Source organism: Barbatula barbatula (genome assembly GCF_947034865.1).
Source record: "Barbatula barbatula genome assembly, chromosome: 14".
Classification (NCBI taxonomy): Eukaryota; Metazoa; Chordata; class Actinopteri; order Cypriniformes; family Nemacheilidae; genus Barbatula; species Barbatula barbatula.
Window position 1 is genome coordinate 5362904 of NC_136777.1, and position 24849 is coordinate 5387752.

The 24849-nt window shown below is 38.9% G+C and overlaps 4 protein-coding genes across 4 annotated transcripts; 2 read left to right on the forward strand and 2 right to left on the reverse strand.

Moving 5' to 3' along the window:
• The first annotated feature begins 515 nt into the window (after window positions 1-515).
• Window positions 516-4462, forward strand: LOC306903541 (V-set domain-containing T-cell activation inhibitor 1-like). The gene is made up of 4 exons (XM_079472801.1): window positions 516-1455; window positions 2257-2604; window positions 2721-3011; window positions 3171-4462. The coding sequence occupies exons 1-4, from the start codon at window positions 1395-1397 to the stop codon at window positions 3386-3388; spliced, it is 918 nt and encodes a 305-aa protein (XP_079328927.1). The 5' UTR covers window positions 516-1394; the 3' UTR covers window positions 3389-4462.
• On the reverse strand, window positions 4225-8572 carry LOC306903539 (uncharacterized protein). Its single transcript, XM_079472799.1, has 8 exons — window positions 7927-8572; window positions 7736-7842; window positions 7003-7103; window positions 6572-6746; window positions 6351-6465; window positions 6134-6219; window positions 5932-6020; window positions 4225-5631 (listed from the first exon to the last, which is right to left on the reverse strand). Exons 1-8 carry the CDS (start codon window positions 8365-8367, stop codon window positions 4859-4861), a joined length of 1887 nt encoding a protein of 628 aa, XP_079328925.1. The 5' UTR covers window positions 8368-8572; the 3' UTR covers window positions 4225-4858.
• Window positions 8573-8574: 2 nt separating this feature from the next.
• On the reverse strand, window positions 8575-15993 carry mfsd2aa (MFSD2 lysolipid transporter A, lysophospholipid a). The gene is made up of 14 exons (XM_079472800.1): window positions 15630-15993; window positions 14589-14726; window positions 14362-14486; window positions 13099-13222; window positions 12546-12624; window positions 12257-12426; window positions 11858-11948; window positions 11648-11769; window positions 11048-11131; window positions 10697-10780; window positions 10504-10616; window positions 10145-10288; window positions 9749-9928; window positions 8575-9660 (listed from the first exon to the last, which is right to left on the reverse strand). The coding sequence occupies exons 1-14, from the start codon at window positions 15717-15719 to the stop codon at window positions 9603-9605; spliced, it is 1602 nt and encodes a 533-aa protein (XP_079328926.1). The 5' UTR covers window positions 15720-15993; the 3' UTR covers window positions 8575-9602.
• A 4664-nt stretch (window positions 15994-20657) lies between these two features.
• Window positions 20658-23669, forward strand: mycla (MYCL proto-oncogene, bHLH transcription factor a). The gene is made up of 3 exons (XM_079472598.1): window positions 20658-21121; window positions 21468-22046; window positions 22493-23669. Exons 2-3 carry the CDS (start codon window positions 21491-21493, stop codon window positions 23044-23046), a joined length of 1110 nt encoding a protein of 369 aa, XP_079328724.1. The 5' UTR covers window positions 20658-21121; window positions 21468-21490; the 3' UTR covers window positions 23047-23669.
• The last annotated feature ends 1180 nt before the right edge of the window (window positions 23670-24849 follow it).

The following is a 24849-nucleotide window of genomic DNA, read 5'->3' on the forward strand; positions in this document are numbered from 1 at the left end:
CTTCCGTCAGTTTTCTTTATTTGGACATTTTAAAATCACTAGTCCTTGCCGCAAACAGTATACGATGAATTATTTTAAACTTCTGACAATATTTCCAACAAATATTCAACTAATCCTCGATTGTTATAATTACTTTTTGGTAGGCTTTGGAATTAGTATACCGTTGGGTTATACTTATGGTAATGTAGGCTACTATAAATAAAACAAGGAGATCACGTCAGCCTTTAAAGGAGGTCTTTAAAGAACTGCATTCTGATTCTGTCCAATTCAATAACACATGCTCTCGTGGCGTTGTTTCAATTATTTAAATTCGCTTAAATTGATTTAAAAAATACAAATGTGAAGTCAATGCCAAGTCTCAAATTATGACATATCCTATTGAGCATCAAAGTTGGATTTGTAAGAATTTATTTCATTATGATTTCAGTAGCGTTGTTCAGTCGATTTTAAACAAATAAAGGTCATGGAAGAATGCCATAGAAACTAATGACAGAGGTAGGCTATACCAAGATTTTGCCATTAAGAGGTGCGGCCACTATTGGGATGATGCCAACTCGAAAACACGCGAGAGACGCGGTGCAAATGTCAAAGTGGATTTAAAGAGAGAAATGATCGACGATCAACTGCAAAATCTATCAACGTGACAGTATTCTTGCCTTTCATCGTTTATTACAGAAGTGTCAAAATAGTGTGTTTGTAGTGGGACGTGCTGACGCCATTTTGTGCACCTGTCTTGAGTGGTAAACTTGATTTATTTCAGGAACTGCAGGTCTAGTGTCATATTCATAGCTACATATTTATTTCAGGTTCTATGACTAAGTTAGAATGAGCTTACTTACATTCATTTGATGAATTACCTATGTATGTAGCTACCTCATGGAAAAACGCGACTTATTATGTTATATCACTAATTAATTCGTGCCTGTCAAACTTAATTTAGAGAGAAATCTAACATCAATGAAATCCTTGTCTCAAGTTAAGTCATCAGTACATTTTATGACACCTATGGTAAATTGTAATGTATGTTTTCTGTCATCACAAATCTGTAAAATAAACTGTTAAAAGGATTTGATGATTGCTACTTTATTATTTTGGTTCATTCAGGTTGGATTTCCGGTTTTTTTTCTCAAGGAAAGCATATTGCCATAGCGACAGCAAAAGTTTGCGTCTAAAAATAGAGCTAATGACGCAAAGCCAAGCCTTTGTTTTGTCACCATATCGACCTAATGTCTTTATGGATCAACAGGTTTTACTGCATTATATTAGAGGGAGCTCCATGTGCTCTTTAGCTAGAATCCGTCCTCTCAACCCGTCACATTTCACCTGGAGGGATCTGAAGAGAGATCCCCACAGCGTTCTTGGATTTACCTCTCAAAAGTCAGGCTTGCCGTGATATGAACCGGAATATTTTGGTCTTCTGCCTGTCTCTCCTTCTTTTCGAAGCGTTTGGTTTCAGTAAGTCACTTTTACATTTAAGCCTTAAGTATGGATTAATTTTATGATCTAACATTATCTTTACAAAGCCTCTCTGATAATATCTGTAAGTTGTTTTAGGCATATCAATTCTGTGTTTATGTAATAAGTATCAACCAAGAAACTATTACAATGTTTTTGCAGTTCCATTTGTACGGGGATTAAAGACATTTCATAAGTTAAATACATCTATAAATGGTGAAAAAGTATTCATAAATGTTTTTGTAAATGGTAAATAAGTTTAAGATTTCAAATGTTCTAGGTCATTCAAATGTTGGCTATACGTATACAATCAATGTAAAATGAGGAACAGAGAAATATAGTTTTTAATCATTTACTTTTGAGTTTCAGTGTCGTAAATGTATTTACATCTTTAGAAACGTTTAGGCCTATTAAAATATCTATTACTGATCCACAAATGGAAATTAATTTATTGCATCCATTATAATATTCAAAATGTTCCAAAAAAGGTTCTTTTCCATTGTTGTTCCTGCATGTTCAATCACCTTGTTTATTGGCTTAATGAGCGCTAACAAAAAACACAATAGAACTACTCCTCTAACATCTAGTCCTTATTAACGTTAAAACAACAGTACATATGAAGTATTAAGAAATACTATTTAATACCACATTTGGGAATGCTTTGCAGTTTAATGGTTATTAGTTTAGTCCATTTGGAAGAAAACTTATCTGTGACAGTAATAAATGGGATCATGGAAGCCAAATGTGTTTATTCAACTAAATCTTTCATAGTGAATTAACATTTGCTTTTCTTCACTCTAGCTGAGTTTGAGATTACTGTGCCCAACGACACTCTCCTTGGGTTTCACGGTCAAGTGCTCACCCTGCCTTGCACTTTTCAAGTGGACGGTTCATGGGATCTGGGAAGCACTGTGATCACATGGCAGCGTGGCCTGGATGTTGTTCACAGTTTCTACTACAGCCGGGACCAGCTCGACCGTCAGAATCCTCTCTATTCCAAACGTACCAGCCTGTTCAATCGTGAGATGGCACGAGGAAATGCTTCACTTAGACTGGACAAAGTCACTCTGAAGGACACTGGTGTGTACACCTGCTTTATCAGCACAAACTCTGGCAGCCAGAAGAAAAGTTTTGGAGTAAATATTGCAGGTAAATGCTTTTTAAGGAGACAGTTTTTTTAAACATTAGCATAAGGCAGTCTCTTTCTCAGATTTGGGCGGCACTAATCCTGGGTTTTAACTAACATCTATTTGTTTTGTTTTCAGCGTTTTACTCTGAGCCTCGTCTAAAGTTCTCTGTGCTAAAGGATGGAGTCAACCTACTAGTGACATCAGAGGGGGGACATCCCTCTCCTACACTGCAGTGGCTGATAGAAAAAAACTCAGACGATATCACAAACCAGACACAAACACACCTTGCCCAAGACACACATACAGGACTTTACAGTGTGTCTAGTTGGATAAATCTCACTGCAGTCACCAATTCCTCTCTGACTTTCATACTGTATAACAATCTCCTGGGACAAAAGATCAGTAGGGAGATACAGCTGTACTCAGGTAACATTTTAAAATGCCCTATATTCAATACAATTATAACAAGTGTCTGAAGAAGTAAACTTAAGAGTCCATGCTAGGTAGTTTGGAGACTATTTAACTGATACCCAAAATTCGGATTGACTAAAATTTTCCATTTTCTTGTTCCATGTTTATTTACAGATAAGAGAGAGAAGCAAAGTGAGCCAGAAGAAAGATGTCACGGATGCTTCACATTGATTCCTGGAATTCTGTTGCTGTTACTGTTGATGTTAATCATAATAGGTTTAGGTTTTGTGTCGAGAAGAAACCCGAATGGAAAAAACAGCTTGAATAAGAAGCTACCTATGGATGAAAGTCAAGCTCTCAATGGAACGTTCAAAATAATTATAAACCAATAAACAATGTATGATACTTCGAGAATTTCCCGAAAAAAAGTTATAGTATTAGGACTTTTATTGTTATTTAAGTTATTAACCTTAGCAGCATTGTCTAAATGTTTTTTTATAAGTTAACATTTCAATCGATTGAATAAGCAGTCTATATAAAATTAAATAAATAATTTCGAAAAAACATTTTTTACAAAGATGTTACTTGCAGCTTAGACAGCATTGATATTTATAGGCCACGTGCTTGTGTTCTGTGCTGTGGTAATGTCCTTCGTTTTGCATCTTGTGTTCGATTCAATTTCTATTTGAAATTATATATTTTCTATCTTTGGTGCTTGGAACTGTTTCAACCACTATTTGATCTGCACATAGATCCTTTTCATCGTTGTTCATGTAACATTGGAACAGGGGTGCGCTGAACAGTTGAAAATTATTCTGTGCAAATGCAGTATTTTAGCAGAATGATGATATTCTTGCATTATAGCAACATTTTGGTTAATATTTCAATTTAACTGAAATCGAAACTTAAATGTTATTGACGGTATGTTTTTGAGTATTTTAAATCCAGTATTTTTTATAGGCATTTTACTGCATCATTTCCATCCTCTGCCCTGCATGCAAAGATCCATTGTTTGAAAATCTGCTATTTTTGTCAACTCAAAATGTAGATAGTTACATATCTTGAGAGATAAATTTGAAATCCAATGAAATACATCATCGTTTGTGATCAGTTGTCCATGTTGTTTTCATTCGTTTAGACCTTATTTTACCTACAAAGATCTAAACAGGTAGTCTGTGTAATTACAAGTGATTTTATACCTTGAACGTAACAAGTGATTTTGTACCTTGAACGTTATTGACCTTTACCTACTGTTTTTCAGTAGGTAAAAACCTACAGGTTTTCAAAGTCAATTACAGTATATGAACAATTTATTGAATTTTAGTTCCATCAAAACTGGAAATGAATAAGATCACATCTTCAAACAGGTTTCAGATTGTAAACACAGTGAAATAAATGTAAAACAATGTATTAAAATTGTTATTTATGTTAGCTCTTGCCAATAAACTGCACTGTTTTGGAATTTGACTTATTGTGGGCAGTGTTTTGTATGTAGTTTAAAAACAGCGATGAGCATATTGTTTGTCTCAAATATTGCTGCATAGCATCCGAGAATGTTTGCCTTAATATATCACCGTTTGTTAAAAGTTACATGAATAATGATTAATAGACAGATGACCAGGATGAAAGCAATGCATGACAAACCGTGGAATCAGTACACTGTAGCAGACCATCCTGACTTTAACCAGACCTAACTCAAGAGGGTGGAACGCATGTAAAAGTTGTTTAACACTACAAGGCATGTGAAAAATATTTTCTTCATTCCTAAGCACAAGTCAAGACTTCTTTAGTGTGACTCAGTTGTATGATTTATTCCTCAGAAAAAGGAAAGAAAAACTGTTCAAGTAGTCTAGAGATTTAAATCATGTATCCTCTGGAATAAAATAATCAGGGTCTTTTATAAAGTCCATTTTCCTCACAAGCCCCCGCTCCATTAGATCATCCAATCCAATTGGAAACTCAAATTTCTCTTCAAACAGAAAACCTAAATTTTCCTCATCATTTGTTGAACTTTCATCTTCCTCTTCTGCAATGACAGATGACGCAATTAAATCCTGTGTTTCGCCGTCACCCAGTGTCGAATCATCAATTTTAGAACGTTCCTCCATTGTTGTCACCACAACTGACGTCTTCATTGGAGCTTTGCCCTCTCCAAGATCTTTTATTAGCCCCTTCACTAGATTGGTCTTCACCCTGTGTTCTGACTGGCCCAGTGATGCACCCTGCTCCATAGAATCTACCTTCTGCCCAGTTTCTTTGCGTGTAAATTTAGTAATCTCTTTTGGTCTTTCGAATCTTACAAAGCTCTCACTGGTGGCCATCAGAACCTCCACATCTCCTTGATTCTCTACCTCCATCACTTTCTTTACCTCCTCTATGAGTTCCACTCTTCTGGTGAGAGACTCATTTTGCGTCTCAAAATGGTCCTCAAAAGAGCTCAGGGTAACAGAGGCGGCAGAATCATTGTGGGTATGGGAACTTTGTGACTCATTGACCCGATTTGCTTCTAACCAGATAGCATCAACATTGTTGTGAGCCAAGACAGTAGAGTCTAGAGTTGAAGAGGCAAAAGTTGAGGAAGGCGAGGTCACAGGATCAGCGAAGGCAACTTGATCACTACTTACGAACCCGAACCCTAACACACAAAAGAAAGAACTCTATTTTACTGTAAGCATTGAGAATTAGGAATAATGTCATCTTGAATAATGTTCAACTAACCATAATATGCTAAAAATTTTAAAAAGGTAGGTCAAAGGTGAATTTTTAGGGGAATCTGATTGATTAACTTCACAGGAAAGACATGAGGAGTGTTCGAATCTTGTTACAAAAATCATATGCGATCCTGTTTGGTAACTTAACAGAAACTACTTTAAATATGCAACTTGCAATTTGACAAAAGTATGTCTGACCCTTTAACAAACTTTCCTTTACTTGCCTTCATCTATTAAGCGTTTGGTTTTCATGTGGTTACAGACAGAAGCACAGCAGTCGCAAACAGAATCATGACCAGACACAGAGATCCATCTGTGAAAGCAAGACATCATTGTCGAGGCATCATATGAACATTACTTTTAAAAGCCATGAAAACCATTTGGGACAAAATTGGGCGTTTTCACAATTTGTGAAACACTGCAGACCTGTTTTTTACGTGGTTGTAGAAGCAAGATTTCTGCACTGGACTGGGGCCTCCACCCGAAACGGAGAGCTCACAATGGAGCAAAACCTACAAAAGATAAAACACAAAAATGTGATTACACACAAAAAAAAAAAATCACAAAGCACAGTGATATACAGTGGTGCTTGCCATAAAATAAATTCTTGTTAGTGATCCGCAAACTACAGCATCAAACACACCTGGGCATCGGGAGCATCAATGAACTGAAAAGTATCAAAGGAGAACTGGACAATGTTGTCTGCTTTGGAAAATCTGAATCTGGCATTTGGATTAATGAGGCTCTCTCGTAAACACCTGTACAGTATAAGAGAAAGAGAGTCAGTGTTAGTATGTGCAAATTTTTTGGTCTAGTTATAGTATAAAGAATATGTTGACGACTGCTACATATTGGTCCACCCACCCAAAGTTGTCTATGATGCTGTATTCGGTGGCTTGGTGCACGTTTTGGGTTGAAGTCACATAACAACTGTTGATGAAGAGTTTGACTCCAGCGTATTGATGCTGAGTGGAGATCTGGACATTTAGTCCCTGACCCAGCATATAAACAGCAGATCTGACCGGAGAAGACCAAGAATCTAAAGCACAGACAAAGACATAGAACAATTAATAATGTTTCCCAATTGTGACCATTATTGTGAAGTGTTTTACAATTTGCACAGTGGTTAAAATGACGTGTCATATTCTGTCCTTTTTTGTATCCATTTTATCCTTTGCCTTTGTATTTTAATAAACTCTTTCTTCAAATATTGTCTTAAATACAAAGACCACACATAAGACAAATGTGCCGAGGTTTGATTAAATTATCTTTAAAGTGTGTGGCTTGAACCTTACCATCCATGAGCTGAATCCGAAAGTCACCCAACCGGCTCCGGATACTTTTATGCAACGATACCTGCCACGTTGGTCTTACTACTTCACTGTGCACCTGGTGCCTGAATGACGATCATAGTAGTATTTGTCAAAAAATGAAAAACAGCTCATGAAATGCATACTAATACTGAAATAAAACAAACCATCACAGAATACGTAATGACTACAATGGTTATAATCCGATTTGTATTGAATTAATGTTTGGTGGGTCTGGTTATTTGATGGAAGGTCAATAAAACACATTATAATCCCACTGTGGAATAAGGCCCAAAAAAACACCCAGCCATTTTGCTGTGGCTTTAAACTCATCTGATGGTTCATGATAGTAGAACGAGAATTTGTAATGTATCTTTATCTGTGACATGTGGTGTCTCTAAAGTCACACACAAAATAGCTTTGTGACTTCATCATCAATGTGGTATGTGTAAATTAACTTTCGCACATGATTTGTTTTTTGTTATATTAAGTATTTCTCTTCAAAGGCTACTGTAGTTAGAAACGTGTTTTTCGATGTTGTATGCAACTTTACAGACGGCCCCTAAACGTCAAGCCAACTTTATGCCACCCACACTGCCATATTTAATTTAACCGTGGCTGTTCTTACTAAAATTATTAAAATAAATTACAATTATGTTAATGGTATGAAATGGATTATGAAAGTAAATTAATAATACTAATTGTGACATAATGTTACCTTTTAATGCGACACTCCACGCCCACTTGGTGAGGCCGGAAGTGGATTCGGTGTGGCTGCGGCACGTAACGGAGCAAATATTTAAACACGATATAATCAGGAAGCACCTGTTATGTGGAAATCAAGTCTGTCATTCTTAGCAAACGACGAAATACGATATGTACGAAGTGTTTTCCTCAAATAAAGCTCACGTGTGTTTCACCCTGGCAGTCCGTGAGCGCGTAGGTAAAGAGCAGATCGTTATGTGGCTCGAGCACTCCGTTACTCTTGCAAGTTTCCCCGAGCGTCAGCTCCTCCTGGGCGGCGGTAAAACCGCGTGAAGTCCGCTTCACAGTTAAGACAAAACCGTTGCTCGAGCAATTCACCGACACGTCCGATTCCTCAATTCGACGGTCGGATTTGGGCAGGTGATCCTCGACAGGTACTGATTCAGTGGGACGATGTTTTGGCCTAACTTTGTACCGCGCCAGTGTGAACAGATCTCCCCGCTGAAGCTCTTCGGAGTGTTTCTGGTGGTCTGTTTGTGGATGGTCGACCGAATTTAAAGACGAGACACTATGCATCAATCTGGGGCTGAACAAAATTGCGATGACCAAGTTTAGAATCACACGAGTATAAACGCTCACTTTCATATCAAGACTTTGGTGAAGTGTTCTTGAGGTCGTGTTTATCTTACTGACTCAAACATCGAACAAGCGTTTGTAAAAGGTCGGGGTGTTCAAATAGGATTGGTTCAATCAGCCGAGGTTTATTGCCGTTCGTAATTGATTTCCGCCTGCACTGCGCGATATTGGTCGCTAGAGGGTACCATATCGCTTCTGGAAAAGCCCCGAGGCGCCCATGAAAGCCGCAAAAATAATCTATATTCATAATGAGAATATTTTAGTAACCAAAGCACAAAGATTTTATAAAATAAATAACGACACATTATTGCAAGTTGCACGACCTAAAACCGTATGTACAGTAGTCGTTTAATAAACCCAGAATAAATACACAAATAGTTTTGTTTTTAAAGACCATAAAACATATACACATTGTACATGTGTAGTTCTCTGTGCTGTTTTTAAGATAAACCCATGAAATCATCCAACCTTCACAAGGTGGGCAACGTAAATCCATTTTCACAAACAAAGTCTCTCACGTTTGATCATGTCAGAGGTTTACAATGAGTGCAAGTTATAAAGCAAAACATTAGAGAGATTGCCCCCATGGAGCATGTTTTTAGAGAATAACAAAATAACAGTATGTTGAACATTTGTATCTTGTGAAGGAACACACGCTCTCATACAATTGCAAGTCCAGTGTTCATTTCTTTTATCTGATTTAACCAGGTTTTTAACCAATCTCATAATTTAACGCAGTATAAGGCACTACAAATAAATACAGAACCATTCGAGAAAAACAAATCATCTGCCAACACATTTAACAATTAAATAAATGGAAAGTGTCCTTTTTGTTTCATTATAAATACTTTAACTCCGTTCCAAACAAACAAACAAACTTCACAACATTTTCTCAAACGACTGCAACTTAACATTCAGAAAAAAAATCTTTGAATCCATCTTCACATTGAGAAGGTTTTTTTTATAATTCGAACCTCAATTATTTTACTTTATAGGTCTACCTGTGTTCACAAAGGAGATCTTATAAGCAGCAAACAGGTGACTTGTTTTTACAGCCTAAACAACAACATGTTGTCACAGTAGTGCAGATATTTAAGGGTTCATCTCTATCCTCCACTGTTAACCAGCTGAGCAAGGAAAGTTCTCTCCTTTTGAGAGCTCAACAGATTAATTTCCCTTTGCATTTGGTAATGTGCGTTTTGGCACCCTCTGTGGGACACAGTTGGAACAGGAATGGCTGTTGTTTAGGCTTTGATAGCAGGCTGCAAGGCTTCCATCTCAGAGTCTTGATCATCACTCCTCCTGCAGGTTAATAGAAACAGCACAACATTCTTATTTTGATAACAGACACTTGTGAAATTGATCTCTGTGAATATTATGTGACACTTACAGCAGTAGCAGCTGGAGTTGTTTGTTGTTATACTGTCTGCGTTTTTCATCAATGGGATACATTTTAAAGATGATCAGCCCCAGAACTATAAGAGCTACAGGAGCAGCAGACACCAACATTTTCAATGTAAAATTCACAGAATCCGGCTGGACACAACCCCCCGTCACATATCCTGCAAAACTAAAGAGACAGAACAACAAAGTGACTGATTAAGATGAAAAATGAGGACATGCATGCAAATATTGCTTGTGGCGATATGTGCAGGAAAATATAATTCATCTCATGATGGATTAAAGTGAAAAAGGCAAAAGGAATCTCATTTACAGATGTGAATTTATGATCATCTCTCACAGACACATAACAGGGCTTGACTACGCAGAATGAAGAGAAGGCTACCTCAATGCTAGAGTTGATACCCCAAGAGACACTCCAGAGGCAAATTTGGTAAAGAACACATAGAAGGAGAAGAAAATAGCCTCATGGCCGTGAGAATCGGGATTCTGGACTTTGAAATCATCTACCACATCTGGAAGCATGGACCTGAAACAAAAGCACATACACTTTTGTGTCTGAGAATCTAAATTGAATATTTAATGCAACAAAGTTGTCATGTGTTCATTCATAGTCAGTCATGGAAGCTCATAGAGAATGCACAAAGAGTTTTAACAGATCAAATGTAAATTTGTTCATTAAAGTAAATCTCAAATTTAGAACAAAACTGTCTTTTTGCATAGGAGCCACAAACAAACACTCACCAAGGCAGAAGGAAGGCCGCAGCAACACTGGCACCAGCCGCAACGGATACAATGTAAGAAACAATGAGGTTGCTGCTTATACACACCACCAGAATCATGAAAGGCACCGCCCACTACAACACAAACTCAAGGTTTATGATCAATGATATCACACACATTTTACACTGATGCAACACGAGCATCAGATACCCACCGAAATGCCGATGTATACGGCCATTTTCTTTCCAAACCGGCAGAGGAACCATTGCCACATGGGGATGGTGACAGTGGCAGACAGCTGGAAAGAGAAGTCATATGTCAATTACTTTAATCTTAACATATAACAGTAAACACAGTTAAAGAGGACACCTGCGTTTTCATTTCAATTCTGTTTAGGTTGCTACAGTTAACACACTCTTTATCTGTTGACTCAAGTCAATGGTGCTCTTAAACAAAAAAAGAAGGTCTTTCATCGCTAAGGAGGCGACAAACCTCATCCAACAATCCTGAGTGTGATGTTAAATGTAAAAACAAACAATTCACGAGCACAAGTCTAGTTACTCACCATTATGACCAGTAAGATATTTTGAAATTCATTTCTGAATCCCAGCGTGTATTTGATGAATACAGCAAAATTTCCTTCCAAAAGCTGAAAAAAACACAAAGGTAGTTCCCATCAAATGACTGAAGATTTCTGTAAAAATTATGACTCGTTTTTCCAGACTCAGTTTCATTCTGAATTGAATTGTGAACTTTGCTTGTGACGAATTTAGATTGTAAAGCTAATATCATGCATGACAACTCTCTCACTCTATATTGAGGGATGTGGCACATTTCTATAAAGAAGAACAATTGTGAGTTCCAGAAAGTGCCATCTGCCTCTCACTAACTCACAAACAGATCTTTTCATATATCGCTGCTGTTCTTCTGAAACCTTACATCGCAAGAACTTGGTTCGGTGATTTTAATTTTTTGTCATAAATCAATATTATTAGGCACCCTTTTTGTTTGTCACTGGGTTTAGCAAATATGCAACCAATAAACAGTATTGAAAAGTGCTTTTCAATTTTGACAACACAGTATTTTATCATTTGAAAAGTACAGTGTTTTCCAACTGAGAATTTGGACATCCCAGGTTTGCATGCTGTAAAAACATCACTCTTACCATGAAACCCAGAGATGTGAAGAGGAAGGCCAGCACTAGTTTAACATACGGCCCGTGACTCATTACCAGACGCAGGCCAGTTCGAAATGACATGGCCCTATTTGCTTTCAAACCCCCATCATCTGAGAAAGAAACAGAATAATAATGAAAACTTTGCTATATTTAATGTTGTGTAATGTGTGTGTGCACATATAAAGGAAGATAACTCACTGCCTAGCTCTCTCACTCCAAGAAACAGCACAACAGCACACAGAACATAGATTAAACTTATGGCTGCAGATGAAATCATATACGCACGCCTCTGTGTGGGAGAGAGAGAGAGATCGTTCTCATGATCAGTTGGTTAAGAATGATACAGAATTTACATTTATGCATTTGGCAGGCATCTTAAATTGCATTTTTACATAAAAAATTTTAGGCATTTGGCAGACACTTTTATCCAAAGCGACTTACATTGCATTATACTATACATTTTTTTCGAAGTATGTGGAATCCCCTGGGATCGAACTCACGACCTTGGCATTGCTAGTGCCGTGCTCTAACCACTGAGCTACAGGAAAGCTACAATATAAAATTCTGTCTGGATTTGGCTCGACTCCGCCCCCTCACCTCATAAAATATTTGATCATCTATTAAGATTTGAGAACTATTGCTGTGCATGGAGTGATTGGAGCTGTTGGTCACAGACGTGCTGTTAATGCAGGGGCTGTTGGCTGTGCCCACAATCTGGCCTTGAACAGCAGTGCCAACTACTGAACCCAACACCTCTATAGTCATGCCTGAAAAAGAGGGGTAGAGTTAGGACAGATATTAAGTAGCATCATATGGCACAGCTGTTAAGTGATGTAAAAGTACAAGGTATGAAAACGTGCGTGCGACTGTGCGTGGATGTTCTTACGGTATGCTGTTGCTGAATCCCGTTCTTTCTGTTCACTGCTGATGAACATGGTCAGAGAAGAATACGGCACATGAAAACACTATTCAAACACAAACACACACACACAGTTCGTTTACCATCTTACACTTAAATGATATTAATATGCAGTATATGCAAGTATTATACATTAACAAAGTCGGGTCACACCTACTTAAATCTTTATTATAATTTTGTCAATAACGTATCTGTCATTTTTCAATTATTTGTTATTTTCAGAATAACAGTTAACTTGCCAGTAAGTATGGAATGTGGAGCCACCTGGGATGCTTTTTTAATCCGTACTGTACTTCTTAATCTGTATTGAAGCTCATTGACATTGCAAAATGAATTTCATTCTCTTATATGTCATAGACAATTCAATAGTTTGAGCTCACAATTCATTAAAAGTTTTTATATCCAAGCCTTTATATTTTAATGATCAGAAGACACATGCATTTAGTCAAAGGTAGTGCATTTTCAACTATGTAAATGTACAATTTGAATTATCCGTAGGTGTTTGAGTGCATGTACTAACTGTCTGGAGTGACTGGAACAGACAGTAAAAGACCAGATACCACAACATCTTTCCTTTCTCTATAGGAGGAACCACCCATATCAGGAAATAACACAACACAGCGGGCACGGTGGACACCAGAATCCTGCAGAGAAAAGATAGTATCATCATCATCTAACTGTAAAAGCATGGGGGGCAGCGTTTTTGTTTTGTTTTATCAATCATCATATCATAACACTTTAGTCATTTTAATCCATTAAACGTTATGAAGGTTAAATGAGGAAATGACTCCTGCTGGACTGCTCACTTTCATTTTGTCAAACAATCCGAGCCAGTGAGAGCTGGCAGTCGTGAAAAGGATTTCGGATCACACCTCCTTCAACCAATGTTTGGGCACTAATGCCATTAAAGTAAAAAAACAACAACAACACCAGTCGTTCTGAACGATGATTTACCACAAACCAGAAGTAAACTTCAGTATTACAATACATGCATACACTAAAAGGTATTAATTTTGAAATGGGTTTTTTTGACCTTACAACACAACAATATATAAATGTAAACCAAACTGTATTTTAGTGTCATACGCTAAAATATGTAATATCGGCCACTGCAGACATGCAAAACTCAATGTATTAAAATGCAATTTAAATGCATAATGTAAAACCCAAAGACAATATACAGTATTTTACGAATGAGAGCAGCCCATCTGCTTTTCCAATCTATACAACAAATTCTTTGTTTTTGTGGTACATGGTGCTTAAAAATAATCTCAAAACTGAATAACGTACATTGTGATCAGCAAGTCAACTGCCTCTCACGTTGCCTGCACGCTACATGTAATCTGATTGGTCACTCCTGGTGGTGTGGTCAGTTCAGCCAATCAGAAAGCAGCTTGTGGAGCTCTGCACTTGACTCATGTCTTTCCCAGATACTGACACTAGATTAGCATTACATTTCACATGCACTCCTTTGAATTTCTCTCTTTATGCCTGTAGTCATATTGCATTAACTACATATTGGTGTGACAGCAACAGATCCATTTTTCAAATTGTTAAACGACATTGAATTAAACGAGAAAAACTTCTCAGCATTATGCAGGTACCATGCAAATTTACGTTAAAATTACATTTTAAGAGAACAGTCCCAAAGAAATGACTTCTCTAGCCTGCCCTCATAACTCTCGGCCAGCAAAACGAATAGAATACAGGCTCATGTCACCAACTTTCTGACATTCATCAGACATTACAGAAACGTTCACTCTGGACGTTTTTAAAAACATACCAGGGCATCATGCGTCCGTGGCGTGTCCATGGAGTTCTGCTTACTAAAAAGCCAACTGTGGGATCGGTCACAGCATCCCAGGCCCGACCCACAAACAGGATTACAGAAGCACTGATAGGATCCAACTAGAAAAACAGATTCAGTTATTATTTTTATTCTCTCTCTCTCTCTCTCTCTCTCTCTCTCTCTCTCTCTCTCTCTCTCTAGTTATTCTACTGTGCGCTCACCTGTGCCACATCCAGCAAGAAGATTTGCAAAAAGAAGCCCAAGGCACTTCCCGTGATCTGATATGGAGCCCCTCCGATTGCAAAACACACCTTGCTGCACACAGTCAGAGCTGTAACCCTCTCCTGCTGTCGTGGAAGCTGATGGGACAAAAAGAGAGAGAGAGAGATCAGGAAAGAACAATAAAAATGATCGTACAGTGTAAAATAAGAACCTAGAGACCAGTAAACTTTTCACAGCAAGAGGACAAGATACATTTCTAATGAAGAGTTCCATGTGGAGCGCTTTTGTTTCCATAGAATCCCAGCGCTCGGTATCAAAGCTCCTTCAGAACAGCTTGAGGCCTCTTGCCGTTTCATTTTAGTAGGATTAAGATGTTTGCTCCCTCTGCTCTGGCTGTGCAGGGACATTACATATAAACTCATCTGACTGTTAAAAATTCGACATCTTGTTATCGGATGCAACCAGGTACTACCCTGGTCATTACCGGCACACACTGATGATCCCATCCAGCCAATGAGGTCCGGCATGTCTACATAAAAAGTTTGGTCAATGCATTGCCAATTGCTTTGGTCAACGCTTGTCTTCGCAAGCAGGGTGCGCTGGTAAAAACAGGCAAGCAGGAATATTTTAGCATGCAGTTATTTATACCATTAATCTTTAAAATACCAAATACTACTAATGAAGTAAACGCAAAATATTTATTTACAAATTAATGTAATACATTTACACAGATGCGCGTGAGTGAACGCGGCCCCTTCCAATCCGTTTTTTCTCACAGACACGCCTTAGCAAAGAAAGCATCTATCCATTGCAATAAGTCCTTAAATACTTATTAAGTTAACTTTTATTCAGAAATATGCCTTTACAGTTGGGCGCCGGTATACTCGTATCTCTTCCGCTTAAAACGACAACGGTCGCGTGGCACGTGCTAAATAATGCACTGTTGTAGCATCCACCATTTACCTGTACATAAATATCCCTGTATGTATTCTATATATATCATCAATGAGCACGTTTTTATTTTACTCTGGGTGACCTACCTTGGCGATTTTGATATCATCTTGAGTCACGGGTTTGGCTGAAGGTAACAAACCGGGTGGAAATTCCTCGGCTCCTTCTCCTTTTGCCATAACAATGGTAAGGTGTGATGTTGCTCCCGGAGCGGAGTGCGATGATTTATTTGTTTGTTTGTTTTACTAAAGTATCAGTGTTTGTCAGTGTACCGTTTCCGCTTTCGTCTTTCAGTGAAACGAGATGCTGCTCAGCCTGCCTGTACTTCACTACTGACGTTTAAAAGCTGGAGTGCCCACGCCCACGATCTCGTCACTCGTGGCAATAGAGAAAAGTGAGACGGAGCGCAACGTAGAGGATTTTTATCTGCAGGTGCTTTATCTTCGAAGTATCGTGGGAGGACGTGCTTCTCAAGAAAATAAACAATGCAAAATTAGCACAACATATTTAGAAAGAAGATCAATTGTGTGTTGATCACAATAACACTGAACAGCAGACATTGTAGAAGCATTATATTTATTATATACTTATTATATATAATGAATTAATATTGACATTTGATGTTTATCTATTTTTTTAAATAGAATCATCCAAGTACTGCGACGAGTGGTACATTAGAGCCAAAAGGACATGTAGGCCTAACAGGATTGACCTTAAAATCGTTTTTTATGGAGTGTAATTCAGGTCGTTTTTAATTCAACATTTACATTTAGTCATTCAGCAGACGCTTTTATCCAAAGTGACTTCCAAAGTGTTTGGGGAGCAATAAGCGAAATTCAAGCAACATGAGGTTTGGGCTCTTGGTGAGATATATGACGGCTTCCCAGTCATACACGATTATATGGGGTCATATACAATTGAAACTTAAGTTGTTGCCATTTTCATTTCTATGTTTGACACTGAACAATATATTGAGAACATTTCTATGACCTGTTTTAAGTGGAACTGCAAAAGGAAAATCGAGAATAGGACAAATATCCTGAAGCAAATGACCCGTGCTTTTGGAATCACTGAGACTGGGAAGAAAATTCAGTTTTCAACAGGAAATAGTAGAAAACAAACAGCAATAAAATGCAATAAAATGCAACACCCGCTGCAGCCACAAAAAAAATTGTAGATTGATTGGCGCCACCAGAAACAAACGTAAACAAGTATAACACACATTACACTGGATTTTTTGTTTGTTTTTGGTGCCACCCCAAGATTTTGCTATAGCCTCCTAGTGGCCGCCCCTATTAAAATTTTCTGGGGGCACCAATGACTGGAATACTTTCTAAAACACTTGACAGGGTTTAACGCAAGGTCAAGAACTTTGTCATGGCACTGCAAAGATTGAGTCATTGGATAATGTGATAAATCTGGCCCATAAAAGTCCATTATAATGAAACAACGACCACTTAAAAACAAATTTCCATTAAACCTTAATTGCAATAAACACAAGCTGTTTAAAGAACAAGCACTTATTCCAGGGATAAGAATAGTATTACATGCTTGTTGCTCATTAAAATTCATTAGAAAGAAACCACATAACGTGTGAAAACTTCTGTTATTTTCTTTGTTTTATATAGCGAAACAAATGTATTTATTTTGGTTTTCCATGGTTGTTGTTTGGAATATTTTTTACTTTATCTATTTAATAAGGGCTTGTTCTTTTAAAAGAAACTAGTCTTTTTTACAATTAATGTTTGACAGACATTTGGCTCAGGAACAATGAAATGCAGTTTAAACAGGTGAACAATAATAAAAATCACAATTATAAAGTTATAAGAAATAGAAATAAAATATATACAGTTAAATGCAAGAGCAGCCAAATACCTATATGCATAGACAAAGACCTAAATACACACAAAAATCGAAAAACTCTAGTAGAGCTAGTGCATTGACACTGCAAGTAAAGTGATAGTGCAGCAGAGTAATGTAGAAGGGGAGGGTTATTGCACTCTTATAGGAGTTTTTTATTGCACAGTTTAGTTTGGTTGGGAGTGTGTGATAATGTATCTAACTGCATGGGAGAAGAAACTGTTTTTCAGTCTGTTGGTGTTGGCTTTTATTAGTCTGTACCTTCTCCCAGAAGGTAAGGGGGAGAACAGGTGATGTCCAGGGTAAGCGGAGTGTTTTGAAACGCTGTTGGCCGTCTTCTGAAGTCGGCCAGTGTAGATATCATGGAGTATGGGCAGTGACCAATCACATGCTCAGCTGCCCTCACTACGCTCTGCAGGTCCTTCCTTTTCTCTTCTGTAACGCTAGAGTACCACACCTTGCAGCAGTAAGTTAACAGGGTCTTTATGGCAGAACGATAGAAGTCAGGGTTTTGAGGTAGGCGAGCGTGTTTCAAGAGCCAGTAAAGTGTTTGTTGTGCCTTCCCCACCTGCTGGTAGATTTGTGTGGACCAGGTTAGGTCAGCCGAGATGTGCAGAACGAGGAATTTAAAGCTCTCCACTCTCTCCACCTCCACTGTGTATACAAAGTGCAGAGTGCTCTGTGCACTTAGATTTTCCGAAGTCCAAAATTATTTCCTTAGTTTTCATCAAATCATTAGAACACTAGTGAGTATAAACACACACACAATAAGCAAAGAAACTATAGGCAGTTTGTAGGAATGTTTTATAAAAAAAAGACCTCTAAACATGATGATAAAAAGCAGTATACAGTATGTCAAAATGATTTAATGAGTCAATGCAGAAATTGCCCATCTAACACTTTTATGCCCCACACCAAATTATTCACTTTTGCACTTTATGCAAAAACACATACTCTTGTAAAAAATTTATCGGAGCAATTTCTGAAAATAAATTGGGGGGAAAAACTAGACTGATATTCTAAATAAGCAAATCTTTGCTATACCCACACACCTCCACATCAAATAATACAATTAAATTCAACATACTTGTTGTTTGTCAATAATCATAAGTACACACTTTTGCAACTAAAGCATTCATTCAGAGCTCTATTTTATACAATAACAAAATTTGACTTTGAAAGATTGCAAACACACTTCTTTAGATGGGTTATTATTTCCACAGGGATAAGAGTGGCTGCTGTCTTATTTACCAACTCTTGTCTTCATCCATAGCTTACTTATTTTCCTTAGATTTTGTATTTATACGATTCTACTTTATCATCTCTTGTAATTTTACACATTTGCCTAATAAGGTAATTTACCCTTTTTTTATTCTTCTTTAGAAACTCTGAGTGTGTGAAGACAACATGAAATAATAACTGATGCGAATAGTGTGAGGTTACCGTCCTTTCTCCATATGCGCATGAGACTGTAGAACAATACCAGCTCCTATCACAGCGACCGCTAGCCTGCAGCACTAACCCTCTCTTAACCCTTTGTTATAGGGCTAATATGTCGCCTTAACAAAGACAGTGGCAAGTTTTTGCCTCTTTTGAAGCGGGGGATGGAGGGAAAAGAAGAGAAGAAGCAGAAGAGGGGAGAACGAATGACTTGAAAAGAAGAGTGGGGGATTTAAAAACCATTGGCATGTCATCAGTTGATTGCTTTTGTGTTGGTGGCTTGTTACGATGTTTGAGTTTAATTCTCATATACAAAACCTGTATATGACTCTTTCTTCTGTGGAACACAAGAAGAGATATTTGTATCCACACCATAAAAGTCAATGTTTAACAGTTACCAACCTTTTTCAAAATATTTTCCTTTGTGTTCTGCAAAAGAAAGAAAGTCATGCAGGTTTGGAATGACATGATGAGGGAATTCATCAAACACAAACCCTCAAGGCAGGAATGAAGAAGACAGGGGATTTTTCCTCTGTGGTGGAAGAATGGGGGATGGACGAAACAACAAAAATGATTCTTTTGTTTCTCTTAATCTAATGATGGGATAGAAGGTGCCATGTTTCTTTAGACGGTAGGGGGCGCTTAAACGCTAAACCTCTGAAGTGTATGAATGGTTGGTTCTGTAAGCACGGCCATTGTAAGCTTTTTGACCACTTGACCCGGTGTTTTGACGGACCAATTTCAGACAACAGATGTCCAGTGCAGTAAAAAGAACATTTGAGCATGTGTGAATATCCCACAAAGTCTTTTAAAAAATGCATTATTAGCTGCATGTACCAACTTAAGATAATAGCAACCATGTTAGGCTACCTGCGTTTTGTGAGTGCTTATTGTTTACCACTTGTATAACTACAGTTTACTACAAACATTTTAGGTAATTATGGTTAGTAACAATGGTCAATTTTCATATGGGCAGTGTCATAATATAATTCCCATTCTCCAACTTCCATTTGTGAAGAAATTCAATGGTGATTTAATACACACACACACATCTCAGATGTGAAATAAAAAAACTTCTGGCCAGAAATCCAATTTGCAATACATGGACTAACTTGTAAACATTGCATCTAATTAATTTGTTGAAAACTGTCGGGCCTAAAGTGTAAACTAAATCTGAACAAAATATTTTCTTTGCTGCAACCCTGTTGGTTGCTAGATGGATTAGTGTTGTGTCTGCTTTGGTCATTTGTGTAGTTGTTTGATGCCCTGTAAGGTCAAGCATTCACACTCCTGCTGGACTAACGTTCACACGGTACCCCCAGCGTTTAGTGAGGGGTGGGGTGCTGAATACTGGACCACAAATCCGTCATGTGGGTGCAGAATATATATGTATCAATTTATATATAAAATAACATTTTAAAAGACAGTGTGGGATACTAGTGGTATGTGGTGCATTGTTTTTCCTTATCATTTAATATTGAGCACGTTCATATTTTTATCAATATACTCTTTGTATTGGATAAAAGCGTCTGCTAAATGACTAAATGTAAATGTTATCAGATTGTCTGCAGCCGTGGTGCAATCTTCTAAAGAGCGAACAACAATTAGCTGAAAAACTTTATTATAAAACAACTATATTATTTGTAAAGATGTTTTACCAGAAGACTCGAGATAAAAAGCAATTACTTCTACCGCGTGCGTCTTGGTTTTAAAGGATCGGCGCTTGTTTTCTTCATCAGTTTAGACGCAACATATCGATCGGTGGAGTGACCTGCATCAGAAGATCATTAAAGGTTCACGTCAGCCCAATCATGTTTAGAATTGAATAGTGACGTAGAGTGTTTTATTTTCATTCAAATACTCATTTTACAACCTTCACATTCACAATGAGCGGTGGTTCACACGCTTCGCCCGCCCCGCGCCTCCGGTGGGTGTGGCCACGCTGCGCTCTCTCACACAAAGACGCAGATCTGGCGCGAAAGCACTTTTACCGGCAGCGGGCTGGGGGAGGGTGCGGCTGCACTGCACCACGCGGATCGATCGTTGCTGCCGTTGTAACAGGACACCTGCTTTATTTTCGCAAGACGAAAAAAAACTTTTCTCGTTGTTCAGGTTAAACGGCCACGGAACAAAGACAGTTGGTGTCGCACGCACTATTGTTCAGAGCGCATGAGCGCCGGAGTTGTCCTCGGTCCCGCAACCGGACTCTGCGCTTCTTTGTTCTGTCTGTTCCGTTGATTCTCCCTGGACTTTGCAGGTCTGCGACCCCATGCATTAATCGGTAGGTTAATTTATAATCAAACAACGACTATATGATAACTTGAGTGTGTTTGTTTGAGCGCGTGCGTTTCCTGGATCATTTAAATGCATTGCGTGTTTTTATATTTCGTGGGATCAAAGTGCGTCTAATCTTAATGGAACACCGCGGTCTTAAAAAGTACGATCTGGTTCTTTAGGAAATTCCTGAATCTGGTTTGTTTCCCACCCGCGTTAATCGGCGACTTTAACTTGTTACTTTGGCTGTTTTGTCGCTCCCTGATGCATATCTGCAGTTCTGTCTGCGCAAAAAGACGGACGCACGTGGGTAGCTCTCATTGATTTAATACCACGGTCCGTTGTCTTCACAGATACCTGTTAAAGTTCTGCAGCAATGCCTGAAGTAAACACGCACCCGCTATACGGCTGGGAGATGGAGCACTACTTTTACGACGAGATGGACACGTTAGAGGACTTCTTTAAATCGACAGCACCGAGTGAGGATATATGGAAGAAATTCGAGCTGCTTCCCACCCCACCCATGTCGCCTTCAAGGACGCTGGATGGAGACTTGTTACCGGGGGATCGACTCGGGTGGGCACCCCCGAAGACATTAACATGTGATGAGGAATACGAGGGGTTGTACAAGTTTGACCCATTGGACATTTTTGGAAATCTTGGCTCGATCGTTATCAAAGACTGCATGTGGAGCGGATTTTCCACGAATCACCTGCTCGAGAAAGCACAGATGAGCGCGCAGGTTCAGACGACGACCTCATTGCACACAGCCTCGGCTGCACAGAAGGGTCCTCGTGCTGCACCGGGCACGCCCGTGACCGTCGCTAAGGCGGCACAGTGCGTGAATCCGGCGGCTGTACTTGAGCTTCCTGTCCCGCATAAGAAAGTTGCTGCAGGGTCTTCCGGTTCTGAGTGTCGTTCAGATTCCTCGGGTAAGAGTTTGGACGATTGATAAAATGTAATTGGCTTAAAGGCATGGGTGATGTAGGAAGATGGCCTGCTGCATAGGGTGTGACAACCACCAGTATAGATTTTAAATTTCCCACTCAAAACAACACTTGTTTAACTTCCTAAAACAGATGTGTCAGAGACTCATCCAAAAAGTGTATTGCCCTTTATGTGGTAAATTGAAACACTTTCTGTTGGCATAACCATGGGAAGTCACACTATAGGGCGCTTCTCAAGAACTCAAATTCTTCCTCCGTTCTTACAGATGAATTTTAATAAGAGGATTAATAAAAAGTACTAGTCAGTCTATAGTCTATGCATGCAGACTTTCGTTTAGCTAGTCTGTTTTCTTACAATATCAAAGAAGTCTGTCATTCTGTGTTGGCATGCTGTATATCTTCTCTAAATGGGTCATATTTTGTCATCTCAGATGAAGAGGATGATGATGAGATCGATGTGGTGACCGTTGACAACCGACCGAAGCGCGGTCGCCCTCCAAGCCGCCGGACACCAGTAACCATCACAGTGAGCGCAGATCCATTTGGACCGTGTCCCAAGCGCTTCCACGTGTCCCTGCATCGGCAGCAGCACAATTACGCTGCCCCTTCACCTGACACTGACCCTGAGGATGATTTCGATGATGAGGAGGAGGAGGAGTCCACCAGCAAACGACCGTGTCTGGAGCCGCCGTCTCCGCTCTCCTCGCCTGCCACCTCAGACTCGGAGGACTCAAACGAACAGCGTCGTAACTTCCTGGAGAGGAAGAGGAGGGATGACCTTCGCTCCAGGTTCCAAGCGCTCAGGGGGGAAATTCCAGGACTGTCTGGGTCTACAAAAACCTCAAAGGTGACCATTCTGACGCAGGCGACGGAATACTTGCTGAAGCTACATTCCTGCCAACGACGTCAAGCTCAGGAGAAGAGAAAACTGAAAGCCAAACAGCAACAGCTTCTCCGCAGAATTGGTGTTTTGCAGAGTTCCTAAATGATGGACGTTAATTGAAAACATCTGAAGGATCCAAAAAGCTAATGAACTTGTATAGGTCGTGTATAATCCACATTGAATATTGCCCTTAAAGGGATCTGTACAGCTGTGTGTCATGAATTTTGCAATGCTTTAGATTGAGATGCTGAACTTGGATGAAAGATGCTCGCAATTCTTATGTAATGTACATGGTTGACAAGGTTGAGGAAGCCATTGTCAAAGAATCTTCCCATTTTTGGAAGACTGGTGGGTGCTGTGTATGCATGTGGGGTGTTTGGTTTATGATGCGAGGGGAGTGGGGTTTGTACGGTGTTATGTGAGGGGAGCATGTGTTCTTGTATATTTGTCCCTGTGAGCTTACTGGAGGAAGCCTGAAGTGTCATGTTCATAATGATCTGTACAAAATCGGCTGTAAATACTGTATTCAGAGGACGTTCTCCTCCTTTATCTACTCATGAACAGCACAGAGAATCTATTTTGTTAAAGAATAAAGCATCAAAAATTACCACATGCTGTTCCCTTATTTTCTTCATGGTTTTCTAGAAAAAGCTGTATCATCCTGTCTATCCTGATTCTTTCCTGTAGCCTCGTCTCAAAAGGGTATGTGTGAATGAAATTGATGCAAGACAAAAATATTTGTTTGTTCCAAGTCATAACATGCAGTTTGCAGGTTCCTCCCTCTTGTCTTATGCCTGCCTCTGAAACCGAAAGAGGAAGATGCTAACTGAAAAAAGGGTAGTTGAAAAGATACCTTTGCCCGTTTTTATCTTGAACAACTGGTTCATCAGTCATGTCGAAGTGTGAAAACGGATTTGCAGAGAAACATCTTTGGTTTGCCTGTTAAAATGCGGAGTTGTATATAAAACAATCGTCTCTCAACCTGATTGTGCACATCAAATATTGCTCTTACTATTTTGGTCTGCTTTTCAATTATTTTGACTGCAGAAGTGGGAGAAGAGAGTTATGGGAAGCGGTAAGAGGAAGTGATGCAACCAGCCCCTAAACCTTTTCCTGTATATCTGAATTTCTTTGCCTTAAAGGAATTCTTTGGAACGGAAGCCGATTTGATAGATCCACAAAACCCAGCATCTACAGAAAACCAGAACATTTAAAGTCCCTCTTTATAATTTTTTTATAATGCTTCCACATGACAATGCTTGAAATGTTTCTCTTGCTTTATATGACTTAAATAGCCGTATCTTCTGGAAATAGTTGTTACACTGCAGCTAAAATGTATTTCCCATTGGTGGAAAAGATGTTCAACATCTATTACATAAGAACCCATCTCTCTCTCTAACTTGCATCCTATATCGGCATCACATCTGCAGTCCACTGACCCAGATTTCATTCCTACAGAATTATGGTAAGTCAGACACTCCAAACTGACCCACTGATCCCATTGAAGATAATTGACACAACACACGCTTGATTATTGTTATGTTATTTTATTTTTCTCCGGTACTTTATATCTGTTTTGCCTTCTCTGTCAGAAGGGGAGTTATGTAACCACTGAAAGCTGTAACCCCCCCCCCCGGGTCTCTCACCTCACTGCAGTCTGGATGTTATGTCTTTTTTCCTTTATGCCTTCTAGGTGTGGCACACAGGCATGTTTATTGCATTTAACTTGCTGTGAAACTCTGAATGTGAGTGTCAAAACAAATTCATAGTCATTATCACTTATTCTGATTTGATCATTGTTTGGTTGTTCGATCCACCAATCTGTAGTTAACTGCAGTCATTGGTTCGAACGCCACAGCTTTCTTGGACCAGACAAACTCATGTCTCCACATTTCCAGCTAAACT

Bases quoted from the DNA above. Each gene is read 5' to 3' on its own strand.
- mycla (XM_079472598.1), top strand. From the start codon at position 21,491: ATGCCTGAAGTAAACACGCACCCGCTATACGGCTGGGAGATGGAGCAC. The intron at 22,047-22,492 runs GTAAGAGTTTGG...TTGTCATCTCAG, and splicing joins GTGTCGTTCAGATTCCTCGG to ATGAAGAGGATGATGATGAG.
- LOC306903541 (XM_079472801.1), top strand. From the start codon at position 1,395: ATGAACCGGAATATTTTGGTCTTCTGCCTGTCTCTCCTTCTTTTCGAA. The intron at 1,456-2,256 runs GTAAGTCACTTT...TCTTCACTCTAG, and splicing joins TTTCGAAGCGTTTGGTTTCA to CTGAGTTTGAGATTACTGTG. The intron at 2,605-2,720 runs GTAAATGCTTTT...TTTTGTTTTCAG, and splicing joins TTTTGGAGTAAATATTGCAG to CGTTTTACTCTGAGCCTCGT.
- LOC306903539 (XM_079472799.1), bottom strand. From the start codon at position 8,367: ATGAAAGTGAGCGTTTATACTCGTGTGATTCTAAACTTGGTCATCGCA. The intron at 7,104-7,735 runs GTAACATTATGT...ATCGTCATTCAG, and splicing joins GTGGAGTGTCGCATTAAAAG to GCACCAGGTGCACAGTGAAG. The intron at 6,747-7,002 runs GTAAGGTTCAAG...TCTGTGCTTTAG, and splicing joins TCGGATTCAGCTCATGGATG to ATTCTTGGTCTTCTCCGGTC.
- mfsd2aa (XM_079472800.1), bottom strand. From the start codon at position 15,719: ATGGCAAAAGGAGAAGGAGCCGAGGAATTTCCACCCGGTTTGTTACCT. The intron at 12,625-13,098 runs GTTAGTACATGC...GTGTTTGAATAG, and splicing joins TGTTCCAGTCACTCCAGACA to TGTTTTCATGTGCCGTATTC. The intron at 12,427-12,545 runs GTAAGAACATCC...CCTCTTTTTCAG, and splicing joins GGATTCAGCAACAGCATACC to GCATGACTATAGAGGTGTTG.